Source organism: Phoca vitulina, unplaced genomic scaffold (assembly GCF_004348235.1).
Source record: "Phoca vitulina isolate PV1807 unplaced genomic scaffold, GSC_HSeal_1.0 scaffold33, whole genome shotgun sequence".
In the NCBI taxonomy this organism is placed as follows: domain Eukaryota; kingdom Metazoa; phylum Chordata; class Mammalia; order Carnivora; family Phocidae; genus Phoca; species Phoca vitulina.
The window spans coordinates 17,880,054-17,897,790 of NW_022589736.1; the positions used below are offsets into that span (position 1 = coordinate 17,880,054).

At 43.7% G+C, this 17,737-nt stretch overlaps 1 protein-coding gene across 2 annotated transcripts in view; it reads right to left on the reverse strand.

Moving 5' to 3' along the window:
* Positions 1-17,737, reverse strand: part of RSU1 (Ras suppressor protein 1) — a 191,303-nt gene that overhangs the window by 138,935 nt on the left and 34,631 nt on the right. For both annotated transcript variants that reach the window (XM_032426088.1, XM_032426089.1), the window contains exon 4: positions 2,404-2,524. In XM_032426088.1, the coding sequence (XP_032281979.1) occupies positions 2,404-2,524 (121 nt within the window). The remainder of the gene's footprint in view (positions 1-2,403; positions 2,525-17,737) is intronic.

Below are 17,737 nucleotides of genomic sequence, written 5' to 3' on the forward strand. Positions count from 1 at the left end.
TAACCCTACTTATCCCAAACTCCCCTCCACATGACCTTTCGCACAAAAATCCAAACCTTTTCTCATAGCTGCTAGTCTGCTGTAAAAACTCCATGGTCAGCAGGACAAAAACAGAGCTCCTTTACTCGGCACACAGGGCCCTTCATTAGCCTTTGCCTCCCTGCAGTTAGAGACCTGTGTTTACCGTCTGTTTCCCCACCTGTGATGTACGTGCCATAAAGGCTGGACGGCTACTACCCAGGACAGTGCTTGGCCCACCGCTGGGAGCTCAGGAAGTACTCAGTAAATAAACAGCAGGCATTCATGCTTCTTCGTCGGGCCTCCTCCCTTACCTTACCACTCCCTGCCTCACACTTTACACTCAGCAACACTCAACGACCTGCAACTCCCGGAACGTGCAGTACCCTGAGCTTTTAGTCCTGCCCTTCCCGCAGGCTGAGGCACCTTCACTCTGCTTCTGAGAAATTCATTTTCCTGCATCAAGTTTCAGCTCAAATACTGTCCCCTGCAGGAATCCTTCTGACAGCCTCCCCTGTGGACTGACACCCTCGTCCGTGTCTCCACAACCTCGGGCATGTCAGTGGCCCCACGGAGACTCCCACTGCTCCCCTACAGCCGGCTCTGCCCCACACTTAAGGCCAGGGACTGAGCCCCAACACGAGCAAGGTTCCTGACACAGATCACAGTCACGAAATCAATGAAATAATAAATAAAACGAAGATGATGAGGATGGTGGTGTTGATAATAGCTTACATTTACATGGTGCTTACTACCCGCCAGGTACTGCTCCTAGCGCCTTATATGTAAATAACTCGTTAAATACATGAATCAACAAATTAACAGTAAGAATGCATCGAGTTTTTTTAAAGATTTTATTTATTTGAGAGAGAGAGAAGAGAGTGAGCATGAGCAGGGCGGAGAGGGGCAGAGAAAGAGGGAGAAGCAGGCTCCCCTCTGAGCAGGGAGCCCGATGCGGGACTCGATCCCAGGACCCTGGGATCATGACCTGAGCCGAAGGCAGAAGCTTAAGCAACTGAGCCAACCAGGGATCCCAAGAATGTATCTAGTTTTATGCGTCCAGTAAATACATCTAGTTTTAGCTTCTGGCTTATACACAAATTAAACATAGGACTTAATTTTCAAAACAAAGATATAAACAAAGGATCCTTTCTTTTCTGCTTTGCCAGGTGGGTGTACAATCTCCATATTTGTAGGGGGACAAAAGCCATCTGATTTAAGTGACGCCCCCCCCCCCCCAGCTCTACTTCCCCTCAGACATCAGGAAAAAGAATGCTCACGGATCTTTCCAAGATTATCTCAACCAGAGGGAACATAAAATGAGTGTCTAATCACACTCCCCGTGGAAAGAATGAGCTCGACTAAAAATCATTCCATGAATAAGGTGTTTTTTTTCGTGATTGCTTCCTATTAAATTGATAAATACCTGGCCAGCTTCTATCACCATTCCATGTAAATCACTAACTAAACCAGAGCATTTAATGGTTATAATTTAATGAATATATTGCTTCACATAGGAGATGAAGCATGAGTGGGCAGCTTCATCTAACAGCTACAACAGTGAAGCTGGAATTCGGGAGCCCAAGTTCTGGGGGCATCTGTGGTGTTTGATGGAGGGGCATGGACCCCGGATAACGGGGTTCTCCGCCTAGCTCGGTCACCAAGCTCAGGGGCACCAGGAACGAGTCAACTGAAGCTCTCAGAAAGGGCTTGACTTCCTCTACACAAAATGAAAGCAGTACCGCCCGCCCTCCCTCCCTCCCTCCCTCATAATCGTTCAGAGGGTCGAACACTGGCATGAGGACTTTGAAAACTGTAAAGCAATAGATGGTATTATTATCATTCACTGCTGCCTGGTTCTGCCACCTCAGCTGAATCAAACCTCCTCTCTTCACCTTCGCATAAAGAAAGACAGAGGATTATAACCTCCGGGCTATATGAAAGAATTGTAAGAATCAATGAGGCAGTGTTTGGAAATGTATCCTTCCGCCCTCCCTAGAAGGAAGGCGCTTTCGTAAGCGATTTCTACTTAATACAGAGAGAATGATCAACCAGATTACAACTGCTCTGAACAGTTAATGCTATGCAAATAAGTCCCTTCCTGGTCCATCTTAACTGAAATAAAATTTTGTTGGAAACAAAATATGATTAAAAAAAAAAAAAAAACTCCCTTATGGTACAAACAATTAGCTTTTCAATGACTACTCAAAAAGATATGCACTAATGCAGGCCATTGAAAAGAGGTATTAAAACAATAAAACTTTTGTTAAAAACCTGCAACACAGAAAAAAGCTGGAGGTCAGTTCCCCCTGGGTGATTGCATACGCGCTCCCACTTGCCCCCACAGCCTGCATCCCCCTTCCTTCCTCTTCCACCCATACTCACCCCAGGTTCAGGTGTTTGAGCTTTTGAAGGCTGCTGATCTGTGTGGGCAGCTCCTCAATCTGGTTATTAAAAAAGTTGAGCACTTCCAAATTCTTCAGTTCTGCTATGTTTGGTGGCACCGCTACGGAAACAAAATTGCTGAGTGTGAATATGTAGCCCCGCTCCTCGCAAGGAATGCCAGCAACACATTTTGTTTTTCTTTCTCAGGAAAGAGAGATGAAACTCGAATATGACCATCTGATTCACATATCCGTCTTATTTTTTTGTAGGTTTTTCTTAGGTTAGTAACTCAGTAGAGTAGAAATGGAAACGTTCCTTCAAAGGGCAAAAGAGAATTTGAGAGTGCCATCAACAGCCCATAAGTGAGTATTCCCAAGCACAAACGCTTTTATAATTGTCATACAATGTCTCCTAAGTACAACTGTTTGCTTCCTTTGGTTTTTTTTTTTTTTTTTTTTTTTTTTTCACCTCCACCAGAAGAAAGACTGCAAACTCCAGATCCTTCCTGGGTGATGATACATTCGTCAAGCTGTTTCAATAGTCGGATACCTGAAGAGCTGTTCTTTTAACACTGCACTAAGTCACAATGGAAGTTCAACCTTAAATGATGAAATATTCAACCTATCTCGTTTATGATTTTGGCTTCTGGCCTTTACACCTTGATCAATACACACACACACACACACAGTTTACATCAGATTAGCAACAGATCAATGCACTGTTATTACACAGAAATATGAAAAACCAACTCAGTAGCATGATATGAATACCAGCCTACAGATTAAAGGTTATAATAAACCAGTGAGGGCCTAAGAGTCCTCCTTCCCTGGAGTATATACTTGCAAATACCAAAGTAAAAGCCAAAGGCATCTTTACCTCAAAAGTACTAACTCTGCATTGATAGTGGAAAGACTCCCAACAGATGATACCTTATCCGTCCCAGTCGCTGAGTCAGTCTTCTACAAACATTGGCCATCAACTTGTCCACAGTTCATGTAAACTCTCACACCGAGACTATCCAGGCTCCTGACACCACGGACATGGGCCTTGGGTCCAGCACAAGAAAGTATCATGTCTTATGTCAGTACATTTACTTCCTGTCCCCACGGCACCCTCCGGGAGGGGTGAGGAAAAGGGTACTCCAGAAGACTGGGAAAAACCGGGAGCACCTTTGCTTAGAGCCGCTACACAGGTATGCGTCAAATTCCAAACAGACACTGAAACTATTTCAGGAGGTACCCCTGCAAGAACTCCAGTGTGTAAGTCCCAGCGGAACAAAATAAAGAGGACAGGCACACTGTTCATTACAGTTCTGAGTCCTCAATTTCAGCTTATAAAATGTCCAAGGCATCGGTGACCTGACTTCTTTTAGAGCAAAGAAGGCCTGGTAAAAAGGCAAGGGAAATGCTTTCACCGGAGGAAGGGATTGTGAAGAATATGAATCAGTCTGGATTCAGACACTTGGGAGGTGGCAGTGGTCCAGATGGAAAATGAGCAAGGCGTGGATTAGTTACTGAAGTGGCTGGTTGGGGGCTGGAGATAAAAGGACAGGTTTTAATGGGAAAATTCAGGCAAGCTGGAAATCACCTCCAGAAACTGTACTCTTGGACACCAACCCGAACGCATATGAGCCCTATCTGTACAATCTGGCCTTAGAAGCACACTCTGAGGTGTGTAGTCAGTAACACGCTCTCCGGCGAAAGAACAGTATTCAATATGAGTAAATGATCACAAAGAAATTCCTCATGCCTGATGAGTCTCTGGGTGCTGTCAGCTTACCTGTTCTCTCCCTAAAACGTGAAGTGTGTGAGGCACAGCTCTTCGATGATTACCAGCCTGCTCGGGGGGCCTCGCACTCCTCCCCCCCCATTTCACCCTCCAGCTCCCACTAAGCTTCTCTCACAGCATTCATCTGATTACTCTGAAGAGCAATAAAGAAAGTTAGTGCAACCAGGAGAAAGTGATGATCTCAATTTAGCCACAAACCAAGAATAATGCAGCCAGAATTACTGCCACCTTCCCAAAGTTACTTTGCCAATGCAATTAAATGCTGGTCTGAAGGTATCGCCTTTTGGACAGGATGAGAGATTATTTCACTCTCCTTGCTAAATCAGTCCAATTTAAGACCACAAATTATGCTAAATGTGATGTAGGGCTTTGTCTTGTGGACACAAACAATAACCCTACATTCAATTTACTAAACCTCTCCCAGCCTTTCGTATGCATGTGAATTTTGTGTTTTAAGACTCCATTCAAGCGACAAGGGGAAAATATTACACAGCTCATATTCTCTCTCAACTACGGAATTTCCCCTACCTGGCCATAGTAAAAATCAGAAGAAATTACCATTCAGACCTGACTAGACGGGATAGCATTCACTCTTTCAACCAGTATTCAGAGAACGCTGGTGATGTGTACTGAGCCCCACTTTTAACACCTAGCATTTCAATACTTCTGGGATAAAGTAAGAAAGGCAAGCTATTTAAACAAAGTAAGTTACAAAAAAAGGAGTATCAGAGTCGGTAAATGGAAACAGGTCTAGTGTTTGGAAAACAAACTAATTCTAATAAAACTGTCCATAAAAAAAAAAATAACCAGTTAGCCAGATGAGCTATGTAATAATGAAATTATATACAAACGTGACATGAACAAACTCAGCTGTTACGGACAAAAACGGGAGCAGTACATCCCCAGGCAGAATACTCCGGTGAAATTTTTCAAAGATCTCCACATGACGCATTTGCATAAAGTATTTTAAAACACAAGTGCACAGTCAGCCTCAAGATATTCCTTATTACGCCTTGGCAACATTCCTTTCCATCAATCTGTACTGTTTGTGACTGTGACCCCAGTTGTATACATCCACACAGTCTACACACAACCAGCAGCTGAGCTCACAAGGGAGACGGGGACAGCACGCTGTGTGAACACAGGAGTCTGGGCTGCACCAGGACCCTTTCAAAGTCCTCCCCGACCTGGCTTTACCATTCTACGATTCTCAAAAGAGCTGGATGACGAAAATCAATGATATGGATTTAAATAATGCAACAAATGGGGCCCTCAATTAGGAAGCTCAGTCATGTAGAACTTTGCTTATGACAGAGAATTTAGTATCATTTCCTGTCAAAAACGACGGCTTTAATTTTGAGACTCCGGTTGCTACAGGTGAGAAAGTTCCCCAATCACTCTCAGGTGTCCCCTGGCTCCCAAATGCCTCGTTCTGCTTTTGTCGCAGGATCAGATGACCGCTGGGAACCCTCTCGGTCCAGAGCAGAGGTGACAGAGATGGGGTCCTGCCACCCCAGGAGCTATGGCCAGAGACTGGTCTCACGTTATCTTCTGGCAGTTACAACAATTCAGACTGACATGCCCTGCAGGACCCTCTTTCCCTTCAAGGGCTCCTAAATTGAGAGCCTGAACGTTATTCCAGTTTCGTGGGAGAAGCGCGTACCAGCCAGACTTAGCAGTCAGCCCTTGCAGTTTGGGGACAGCCTCACAACAAGCAGCCCAAGTCCCTGGGCGGGCTCACGAGTCTGGGCCAGAAGGGGACTCGGCTAATTTCCTACATTAACAACCCTTGGACAGCAGCTCCCTCCAGCGGGAAGCCTCAGCACGCACTCGCTGGACACACTGGGTAGACCAGAGCGCTCCGACTGTAAGAAACAGCTGACCCAGTAACCAGCAACAGTCACCGGCCTCCCCCAACAGAAAAACCTCAATAAACGATTGTTATAGCAACTGGACCTTCACTTTAGGAGCATTTTGTTCTGGGATATAAAACTCACAATTCCACAACCAGTAACTTATTTTTAAAAAAACTGTTAGTTTATGCACACAATAATAAGCAGCAGGGTATGCTCTGGAGCTGGGCTGTCCAACATGCAGTCACCAGGGAAAATTGCATGGCGGTTCCTCAAAACAATTAAAACTAGAACTACCATATGACCCAGCAATTCCACTTCTGGGTATGCATCCAAAGGAAATGAAACGAAATCACTGTCTCCAAGGAATATCTGCACCCATGTTCACTGTAGCATTACTCACAACAGACGAGACACAGAAGCAGTTTTAAGTGTCCACCAAGAGATGGATGGGCAAGGAAAATGTGGTTTATGTAGCTACAGTGGAATGCTACTCAGCCATAAAAAGGAAACCCTATTTGCAACAACACGGATGGATCTTGGAGTCATTATGCTAAGTGAAATAAGTCAGACAGGAAAAGACAAAACTGTATAATCTTATTTATACGTGGAGGCTTAAAACATACAGACACACACACACACAAACTCATAGGAAAAGAGATCAGATTTATGATTTATGATTACCAGAGGCACAGGATGGGGGCTGAGGGAACTAGATGAAACAGTTAAGGCAGAAAAAAAAAAAAAAAAGGAAGTAAACTTAAATCTAGATTAGTTGAAATTAAGTAAAATTAATAATTCAGTTTCTTGGTCACACAAGCCACATTTCAAGCGGTTAGTGGCTACCATATTGGACAGCACAGATAGAGAACATTCCCTTCACTGCAGAAAGTTCTAGATAGTGCTGCTCTAGGGCAGGAGGTCACAAACTTCCGAGTACATCAGAATTACTGGAGGGCTTGTTAAAACACAGATGGGGGGTGGCACACACCTCAGAGTTTCCGACTCAGTAGGTTTGGGATGGGGCCCGAGCTTCTGCATTTCCAAGTTCCCAGGGGATGCTGATGCTGCTGGTCCACAGACCACTTTGGTGCAGAAAACTTAATTTATTGGTGACATCAAAATCATTAATCCAGTATATATGTTCCTTACGCCCGCACAATAATGCTGAGAAAGATTATCCAAATTAAGACTTCTGTCACCTCAATAAGTTGAGACTTGGGGTTGATGAAAAGTGACAAAAAAAAAAAAAAAAAAAAGGAACTCTAACTGGCTGATCCACCCAACCTGGGGGCTGCATTCCAACCACTTCCAGTCAGCTTCTGCTTCCTCACACAGCTGACTCATCAGTGCAGATGAACAAACACTACAGGGCATACCGTCCCCGGGCACAGCTGGGCCGGCCAGAGACACACAGACCCAGGCCCAAGAGGAAGGAATTCTTGCTTATCATTCAAGCTGACATGGTTAGTTTGAGGTCGTACAGGCAGCTAACCAGCACATAAGCACCCTCAACACATAAGCACCAAACACGAATGGAATCTCTAACGTGAAGAAAGATTTTTCAGATTCCAGTTTCGAGATGGAACAGCCCTCCACGCGACCAGATGAAGCGGCATCAGGAGTGACTAAGCGTATCTATCTGTTAACATGACCTCACGGGCCTCCAATCTACAGCATCCACCTTCTCAGAAGACCCCTGCCCCAAATCTTGCCCTTAAAAATCCCCACTTGTAAGCTACCGGGGAGTTCGGGACTTTGGGGCATTAGCCCCCCATTCTCTTGGATGGCACCAGACCAACAAAGAGCTTATCTTCCTGCACAGCAAAAGCTCACTGTCAGCTTTTACGGATTGGCTGTGCACTGGATGGACAAACTCTTGTTTGGTTCTGTCACACCCACACAGATCTTTACGGTGAAATCAGTGCAGAGTAGTATGAACGAGGTTCAGGGAGAAAAAGTCCTAATTCCTCAGTTCATCGAACTGAGTCACTTAGCAGCAACTTCATCATGACCAAGTGTGGTCCCACTGAAGAGATGCCCCTTGCTAAGCTTCTGGCCGTCGAAACACCGAGAAGTAAATGGAGAATGCTGGGTGGCTGCGACAGCACAGAGAGACCAGCTGGGGTGCAGCCGATCTGGGGGCTTCTCGAGCAAAACCATCACGTGGCGCCTGAGGCAAAGAAACAAAATCACGAAGAGTGACAGGCTCTGGGAGCAGCGGGCACTGTGCAAAACATAAGGACTGGCGCTTGGCAGTGTGCAGCCTACGGAAAGGCCGGCGGGTCACACATTGGTCTTTGGAGCCATATGGTTAGCACCGACAGCCGGGTCCTCTTCAGCTACAAAAGGGCAGTAAGAGACCACGCACCACGTTACCACCCACGGCTGCCGGGAAGCCAGAAGCTGCTCAGAACACATGTACGTTTTTCTCATAAGCATGGGCATGAAATCCGGAGTCATGAACCCTACCCACCACCTTCACCAAACTTCTGAGTATTCAGAACTACTGTGCCTAACTGTTTTTGCAGAAGCTCCCAGACTGGTTTTTTTTTTTTTTTAATCTGGAGATTCCTGCAAAGGGGAGGCCCTAGGCTAGGGCGTGAAGGCCAAGGGGATGCTGCCTGCATGCCTCTTTGAAAAACTGAATTCATGGTTCAGCCATTGCCTCCATCATGGGAAACCAGGGAGGGACTGCAAACCGCCTCAAGTGTACAAAGAGGGAAGACTAGCACATGGCCCAGCGGTGGGCACGTTCCCTGCCCGGCAATGGGTAACATGCTACAATCTTGTGCCCTTTTGCAGTGCTACTGACCCACGGGCCCCACAACACGTGAAGACAACACCCTACGGGATAAGCTAAAGCAAAAAAAAAAAAAAAAAAAATCAGATAGCACTGCCTCCCCAAACCTGGCATATTTAGATTAAAAAAAAAGAGATTTGATTGTTATAACAAAGGAAAATGCTCAGTCAGATTTCTGTATGCTTCTGCTGCTTTCTAAGATTTCTTGAACAGAAAAGGATAAGGGAAGGTAGAAGATCATTCAACGAAGCCAGTTATTAGATCCCTAAGACACAGTGCTACAACAAAGTTATTAGAAAAAGGATGAAAACCACGAGAATACATCCAAATAGTGGTGAGAGCAAACATTTCTTTGCCCCAATATTGGATGAATATAATACTGGATAACAACTGTCCCCCTATGCCCCGAGTGAGGCAAGGTGGGAAGAAGCCAAAACAACAGAAACTATGAGAAATACGAATTTGGGGCATTCCTGGTCAGAGTAAAAGGACAGCCCCTTTAATACCCAATTATACTAGCTGGAGACACTAGTCTATTCCTCCCACAGAGGTGATGTCTAGACTCATTATATACATGCCAATTCTTTCAGCAAATTAGGAATCATAGTCTTGAATGCCAGTCCAATGATTACCTGTAAAGAACAATCTCTTTAGTCATGCATACAAATAATTACGCTCAGAATTTTATATGCAAAAAAGGTCATTTGTATTTATAGTGATTAATGACTTTTGTTTTCTGGCCCAAAACGCAAAGTGGGTAATGAACTAATTATATCTTAGCACGAGAATGTGAAGTTCAAAAGTATACTAATGATAACTAGGCTTTACAGATTTTATGGGATTTCCCCCCAAAGCAGCTATTAAAACAGTGAATTACAGTAGTTATGGGTTATTTAAAAACATAAAGTTTATGAAACAGTAAAGCAGATTCTCATTTAAAAGGATCTATATGTTCCTCAAGGTAAAAATTAAATACCAAAATATCTAAACATCTAACCAATAAAGGCCAACATCCCCCAAAATCATCATTAGCTTTATAAATGACAATAGTAATGCCACATTCAGTTAAACAACAGTATTTACTGAGCACCCACACCTAGAGGTACATACTTGTTGTATCTCATTATGGGCCCCCTTAAGATTCTGCAGCTTAAGTAATTTTACTAACCAAAAATATCCTGACTTAACTTATTGAAAAGAATCAAAGCAAAAAAAAAAAGGTTCTACTCTTTTGGCAACAATGAGAATAATCAATTCGACAAAAATCAGGGAAAAAAGTTACAAGCAAGCATTAAGGCAGATTTTACAGTATAAAGTCAAACATGCAAAAATATATGTCCCCGGGCTATAAAAAATGTGTACGCAAGGCCAAACAGGCCAAACAAATCTCCTAAAAAGCTGACAAGTATGGATTTCTACCCCTCTGAGGATGCAGAATTTACTTGATTTCTGAATCTTTTATTAATAGCCCAAAGAGAACCAAGGAATGGTCCACACAATCTTGAACGCTGAATTCTTTCAGGAACATACCTTTGAAACCATACTCCAGTGCTGAGGCGTTACATGGGCAGCCCGGCAGTATGTCAATAACCAGCCTTAACCAGGGAGCCGGGTCAGAGAAGCAGCATTAAGATGAAAAGCAGTGGCATTCGGTGGTCAGGGAGGAAGTGACAGCTAGTGAAGGGCAAGAAAAAGGGCAGAGGCTTCTCTAGGAAAAATGCCTAAGAAGTTTCGAGACACAGTAAGAAGGAAGAGGAGAACATCAAAACCAAAACCAAAACCCACTTCAATCATTGCAGAAAGCAAGCTCACAACCTAGAAAGAGCTCTCCAGGCTCTTAAATATCATCAGAATGCATTATACACACATACACTCAATCCTTGATTATGAACATGAAGGAGACAGCAGACAAGTCAAATTCACACACACACACACACACACACACACACACCATGCTTTGCTAATAGTTCACATCTTCTATAATTAAGAATGACCTCAGCAAGAGGCCACACTGGGTTACTTCTCTTCTTTCCTCATCTTGCATTTTAATGCTGAGGATGGGGGTAATTACATGAGGAAGAAAGGGAGCAAGGGTAAATGCCCAGGGCCAGAAAAATCCACAGGATCCACACGGGGCTTTGTGAATGCCCCCTGTATGTTAACAATTTTGCCTTTTAACCTTTGGAATTCTCCCTGCTTTTCTATCTGAACATGTCAAGAGCCACGGGCATGCCTCCTCCACTGAGCTCCTAGGTTTATGCGGATGGGATATGTAAACTTCATACATACATCCTTGGCAAGGCAGCTGAGCGATGGTGAGCACAGAAGCTTGGACGCCATGAAAAGCTCCCCACCTTCCAGCTCTAGTTACTTGACCACTTCAGGACTGTTACTTCTACCAGATATAGAGGAGGGAGTCAATAAATGCCCTTCCTTTCACGCTCAAGTCATCATATACGAAAGGTTGGCCCTTCAGAGTCTCATAAACTCTGGACGGCCTTACTTTATTTTCCACATAGTGCAGGTGGTGGGACAGGCAGGCTTTGCGGGAAAAGAGGAGAACTCATCCCAACTTTGTGAAGGATGAGCAAGATTTGAAGAGGGGCAGGGACTGCAGATAAGAATCAGGTGATCAGAGAAGAGTATTATGGACAGGAGAAAAAAGGCTAAAGGAACAGCAAAAAAATCAGACAAGAGGGTTCAGACTGAAAACATCTGAAAAGGAGGTAGATGAGTTTGTTAACTAGTGGTAGGTCAATCGCAATGTTTTGTCCTGTTAGGCTGACTGGCAAACAGAAGAAAAACTGAAATGGGAAAAAGACAGTCTCCTAGGTTTTATGGAAAATGAAATATGCATATATGGTGAAAATTAATAAAGGGAAACCTCACTCAAACGGATTTGGGAAGCCAGCAGGGGGAGCTCTCACGCTCTACCACTGGTAGTCAACTGCGGACCCAACAGGAAGAGATGGACCCCGCCCAGGGGTACTTTACTATCCCTGCAGGAGGAAGAAAGCCTTACCTCCTCACCCTGGCAACAGCCCAGCCAATCAGAGACAGGCACAACTTAGCCAATGAGAAGCCACCATACTTCCAGCTCCCAGTTTACTCCAATGGGTTTTTTGTTTATAACAGCATCCCCAACTTCCCCCCTCCTCCACGGAGGAGCTCCCCCTCTCCTTTGTTCTCCGGACCTGCCTGTGGTTTTGCCACAGCTTGCTTGTCCCAACCTGCAATTCTCTGCTATTCCCAAATAAACCCATTTTTGCTGGTAAAACAATGGGCAGTTTTATATTTAAGGCTAACAATACATACGCATTCCACTCAAGATTACAATTCGTATTTAACGAAATGTAAATTTCAGCAGCCAAAGTAGGTGGAGCTTGCGAACATTTTTAAAAAGCTATCAAGGGTGAATTTCACATTGCATCGAAAGTCACCCTTTTGCAGTTTTGTACAAATTTCCAGCGAACATCTCTTAAGAAATAGCACCAGTTTATCCACACCGCAAATATACTGCTATCTTTCCCCTACTCCAGGGTTTCTAAATCTGAGTTATGTGCACCCCTGAAGAATTCATGGATGGTTTTTATAGGATCCACAAAACGTATGTGCCTTCTTCTAGGGATCACTGACACAGTTTCACCCCATTAAAAAAGGTCGGTGAGTTAGGAAATGTTAAGAACTTCTCCAAAAGAATGTATGTATCAAGGAACTGCACCTCTTAAGAATATCCTCTCCTGCCCTCCTCCACAACACCCACATACCTACACACACATACACACGCACACCACACATGTTATTTAGGAGTAATAGTCAACAGACGATTTATATACACATTTTTGCTATTAAATCAATTCTGTTTGAGAATTATATTGTAAATAGTAAAACAAACACTTTTCAAGATCAGCTTCCCTAGAGGGGCTAGTTATGATTTGGAAAGGGACAGGTTCAAAGTGCCTCCAACGTCATTTTCTCCACAGCCTGCCAGCATTCTGAAATTCTCATAACTAAAGTCATTCCATTTAAAAATATAACGTGGGGGCGCCTGGATGGCATAGTCAGTTAAGCCTCCGACTCTTCATTTCAGCTCAGGTCATGATCTCAGGGTTATGGGATGGAGCCCTGCATCGGGCTCCACACTGGGCGTGGAGTCTGCTTAAGATTCTCTCTCTCCCTCTCCCTCTGTCCCCCCCAAATAAAAATAGTAATAATAAGAAATAAATAAAAAATACTGTGGAAGAATTAATACACTACAGTTTAGCTAGCTTCCTCTTAGCACAGAGCAAGACCCCAAGAAGAGAGGTTCTAGAACAGGTACATTTTGGTTAGTAGTGCTGCATCAGTGGGCCAGAGTCTCTGAGCTTCTCCAACTTCACCCACTGGCCTTGGACTACTGCTGGTTCTGGACTGTGGGGCCAACAGATTCTTCCACATGATGATCTAGCAGGTTTACTTACTAAAACCAAAATACCAACAAACTCCCAACTGTGGGTAAACTGTTTTATGGTAACCTAACCACTGGTATCATCTGATAGATACTGTCTAATTAATAGCTGCCAGACTCAAAAATACTATGTATATAGTTTTTCAAATCCAATCTTTCAAATGGTGGCATAGTAACAAACTGATAAATGTGCACTAATTAAAAAAATAAGCTATTGATCAAAGCCTCTGTATTATAAATACATTTACACTCTTTTAAAATGCAAACAGCAAGTTGTTTTGACATTGTCACAAGATAAATTCATGACACAGAGACGATTTATTTTGCATATTTCCCCTCAGTTTAATTTCATACAAGCCATGCACAGGAACTTTTGCATAAGGCATGACAAATAATCTATGAAAGAAGAACTAGAGACTTTAGAACAGAAAGGTGTTGAACACCGGTGAAGGTCATTCTTATGAGTTGGAACAGTTTATTTTTCTCATTCATCTCAACAATCTATGAGCTCTGTAGAAAGCAGTTTAATTTATTACGCTTTTTTAAAAACTGTTTAATTTTCTTCATTATAATTGGATCTGCATATTTTGAGAACGTCATGTTTTCATGTGCAACATGCTCCTTAATTCATTTATAGTAACGTTTATGGTAAATATCCTATCGATATATATACATCTACATAAAATTTTAAAACATTATGTTAACTTCTATATATTTAGAACATTACCGTTGATAAATTATTGAAATCACTAATAAAGAAAATCCTAGCATTTCTTGTTCACTGTAATTTCAAATTCATACATAAGCTATAACTAATGGTAAATAGTCTGTTTAAAAAAAAAAACACATTTTGCCATAAAACTTAGGTTTACTGTCTGACTAGCCATTTCCGATGCACTAAATGACAAGATACAGTCACATTAAGGCCTCAAACTGCAGGCAAAACTCCTAAAACCTCAAAAAAAGGTTTTATATGACAGTTCAAAGTATAAAACTGAACAATTACACCCAGAGACCCAGACTTATGAAAGGTTTACACAGAGCTGGCTGCACAACGTTCACAAAAAGCGAAACAATATCCTTCATATTTTTTGCACAAAATGATGAATGCTTAATCCTCAGAATGCATGGGTCACAAAATGAAAAACACCACTGTCATATTCAAGGTGCTAGCAATATCTGTATGTGGGTTTGGCTGTAAAAATAAAATTGTTTTTAAAATTAAGAAAAGCCTCACATTAAAAAATTATGCCCAGAAACTGTTTTGGCACCAACTCAGAGTGTAATTCATTTCATAAGGTAGAGCATCCTTCCCTTCACAGTGGTATTTAGTAGAAGAATCTATATAAGTCCTCACAAAATGCACATTTCCCTGAGATTTACATGGTTATTTTTGAATTAAAATCTGGTTACACGCATACATATTTTCAACTTTCTTCCACAGGAATAAAATCTTACATATCCCCAATACAAAATACTACAAAGGGCGGGGCGCCTGGGTGGCTCAGTCGTTAAGCGTCTGCCTTCGGCTCAGGTCATGATTCCAGGTCCTGGGATCGAGCCCCGCATCGGGCTCCCTGCTCCGCGGGAAGCCTGCTTCTCCCTCTCCCATTCCCCCTGCTTGTGTTCCCTCTCTTGCTGTGTCTCTCTCTTTGTCAAATAAATAAATAAAATCTTTAAAAAAAAAAAAAAAAAAAAAAAAATACTACAAAGGGCAATAAAATTCTTCCAGTGTAAAGAAGTAAAATTTCTAACTTGAGAAAGTAGCCATAATAAACTAAAAAATGGTATGTGAGACAGAATGATAATTATAGGTGCAAAAGAGAAAATATATATCCTTATAGAGGATATAACTTAATTATGGCAAACTGCACCACGTAAATAGCAACAGCAACATACCCTATTGGGCAGAGCAGAATAGCTTGCAAAAAATTTAATCTGATGACACAAATTTGTTTTTTTAATCTTTTAGCCAAAAGACCCACGGGGGAAAAAAAAATACGTATCTCAACAGTGACCTCTAGTGGACAAGTCTTAAAATGACGGTCTCAAAATGAAATTCTCTAAGACTGAAAACAAGCAGGAAAACATTTACAAAGCTAACCTTCCCAAACCACCATAAAAACCAGGTATGAGCTTACGGGGCCAACTGAAAAGACTCAGTAAACACTGGCTTAAAAGGCAGAGTAATCACAAAGGCAAGCATTGGAGCAGGGGGGCAGACACACAGGAAAACAGTCTTTGAAATCACTGCTATGTTCCCTTCTTTCAAAACACTGAGAGAGTAAGCAAGCCCCTGGGTAGGTCATCTCCGTCTGCTCTGACTTAGCCCAACTCATCACCTGCCAGTGCATTAATCAACCTGTATTAACTGAGGGCCGAGGTGATTTTCAACATGCTCTTGGTACTTTTGGAGGTGCGGGATACAAAAGAGCTTCAGCCAGGGCTCCTGACCTCGAGGAAATTATAATGCAATTAATTGCATGAAGAAATCAGTAAATAATTGTGGATCTTAAATATATAAAACTAACTTGAAGTGGAAGAGTAACAGGCACGGAAGCTGTCACAGCTCTAAGAACGAAAGGAGGCTTTATGGAGACGTGACACTCAGACGAGCCCATCAGAGTCGCCGTGCAGAAGGAGCATCCGTGGGTCATCCTGACACCAGCCATCCCCACCTGTGGATGCTGAGCTGTACCCGAGGGGTGCCATCCCAGCACATCACTCCTCACTATGAAAGGGTCCCCATGACGAGGAACATGACGTGGACATCAATGCCCAGGACACCGGGAAATGCTTCTTTAGAGCACTCACATTCTCCAGCATGTGTGATGTGAGTCCATGAGTAGGAAACAGAAGTGTGTGGTGGCCACATCTACTCAGGTCCCTATACCAGTTAATCCCGAAAGTCCAGTTTCCACACAGATGTCTTCACCTCAGGCCAGCTGTGTCCTCCCAGGACCTCCGTGCCATCTACTGCTTTCTGTAGACAGTTCCTGGGAAGCCACTATGTGCTCAGTAATGTGTTAAAGAAAAATAAATAAATGGTCCCCACTTTCAAGAAAGCTTAAGATCTACCTGGAGAGAGTGAGTAAACATAAAGCAGTAGGAGGACAAGCACATGCTTCTGCACTGGTGTTAAGGGTCTATGAACAATAGGAGTTTGGGGAAGAAAGATTTCCCACTGGCCAGGGCGGCCAGGGGAGCCTCAAGCAGAGGAGGAGGGGTGAGGTCGCATGGGTGGAAGGGAGGAGGCAAGGGAGCATGGGTGCAGAGGCGGGGCTGGGCATGAGGAGAGCCTGACCAATCTGTCGGAAGCAAGCGGGGAGGAAAAGCTGGCTGGGGGGGTGGGGGGGGTGCAGATGGGGCAGGTTCTGCAAGCCAGGCAAAGCGCACCTTCCACCAGATGCATGCGGTTATCACGGGGCGAATGCTGTTTCAGACAGGACAGCCTGGCGGAAGAACCTCATCTTTACTCTGAAACCATTCCCTCCTGGGCCAGAAAGCACCTCTGCTCGGTTGCCCGCCAGCACCTGCCCCGTCAGAGCAGAAGGTTAGAAGGAAAAGATTCGCTCACTGCTCTGCCTTCCGCCTAAATACATCAGGGAGACGCGTGCCCCTAGGGAAGTTGTTCCAGGCCGAGCAATGCCCCCCCCCCCCACTCTACCAAAACCCATCCACACTGCCCCAATCCCCCCTGGTTTAAATGTAAATAGTGCTGCTGTAGAATGATGAACCCCTAATAGTGACTGGCTTGACAATTTGGGAGTATTTTTTATGAACTCAAATACAGAAAGCTTTAAGGATTTCGGTTGGCAGAATCTTGGGGAATTGAAGGATCATCTGCCCACTTCTGGCTTCCTGTGGTCTCCCTGGTACTACGCCGAGAGCACCTGTCCACGTCAAAACCACCAGCAGGGAAAGGAAGCCCACTCGTTGCCCCACGGTCCCGATGGCCCTGCTGATATTGACTCCAGTGTGTGGAGTCCCACAGTGACCCCAAATCAAGTCCCAGTCTGAGCCGGCTAGCCATTCATTCCATGAGCACACAAGTGGGAATGTCAAACGACAGTGTAATTGGCAGACTAAGAAAAACACAAGCACTTTCTGCAAGACAAAAGCAGGGCTGAGGGGTTTCACTTCTGAGTGCCACTGGTTTTAATGCAGCATTGTCAGCCAGGCCCTATTAAAAACCACAGAAAGTGAAAGACACTGATTACCATACAAAGTGACAGGAGGGTGTGCTCAGCCACTTGCATTTAATGCATATTTATATTTCCATCAAATGGACATATTTACTATAAATACTTGAAAAACCATAGCGAAGTCATTCATTTAAATGCCAGAAAAATAGTAGAAGATGCTAATTTGACCTTAGTGGAACAGATCGAGTGTCACTGACACGACTCACAATGGCTTGAAACAGAATTTACCAAGACGATT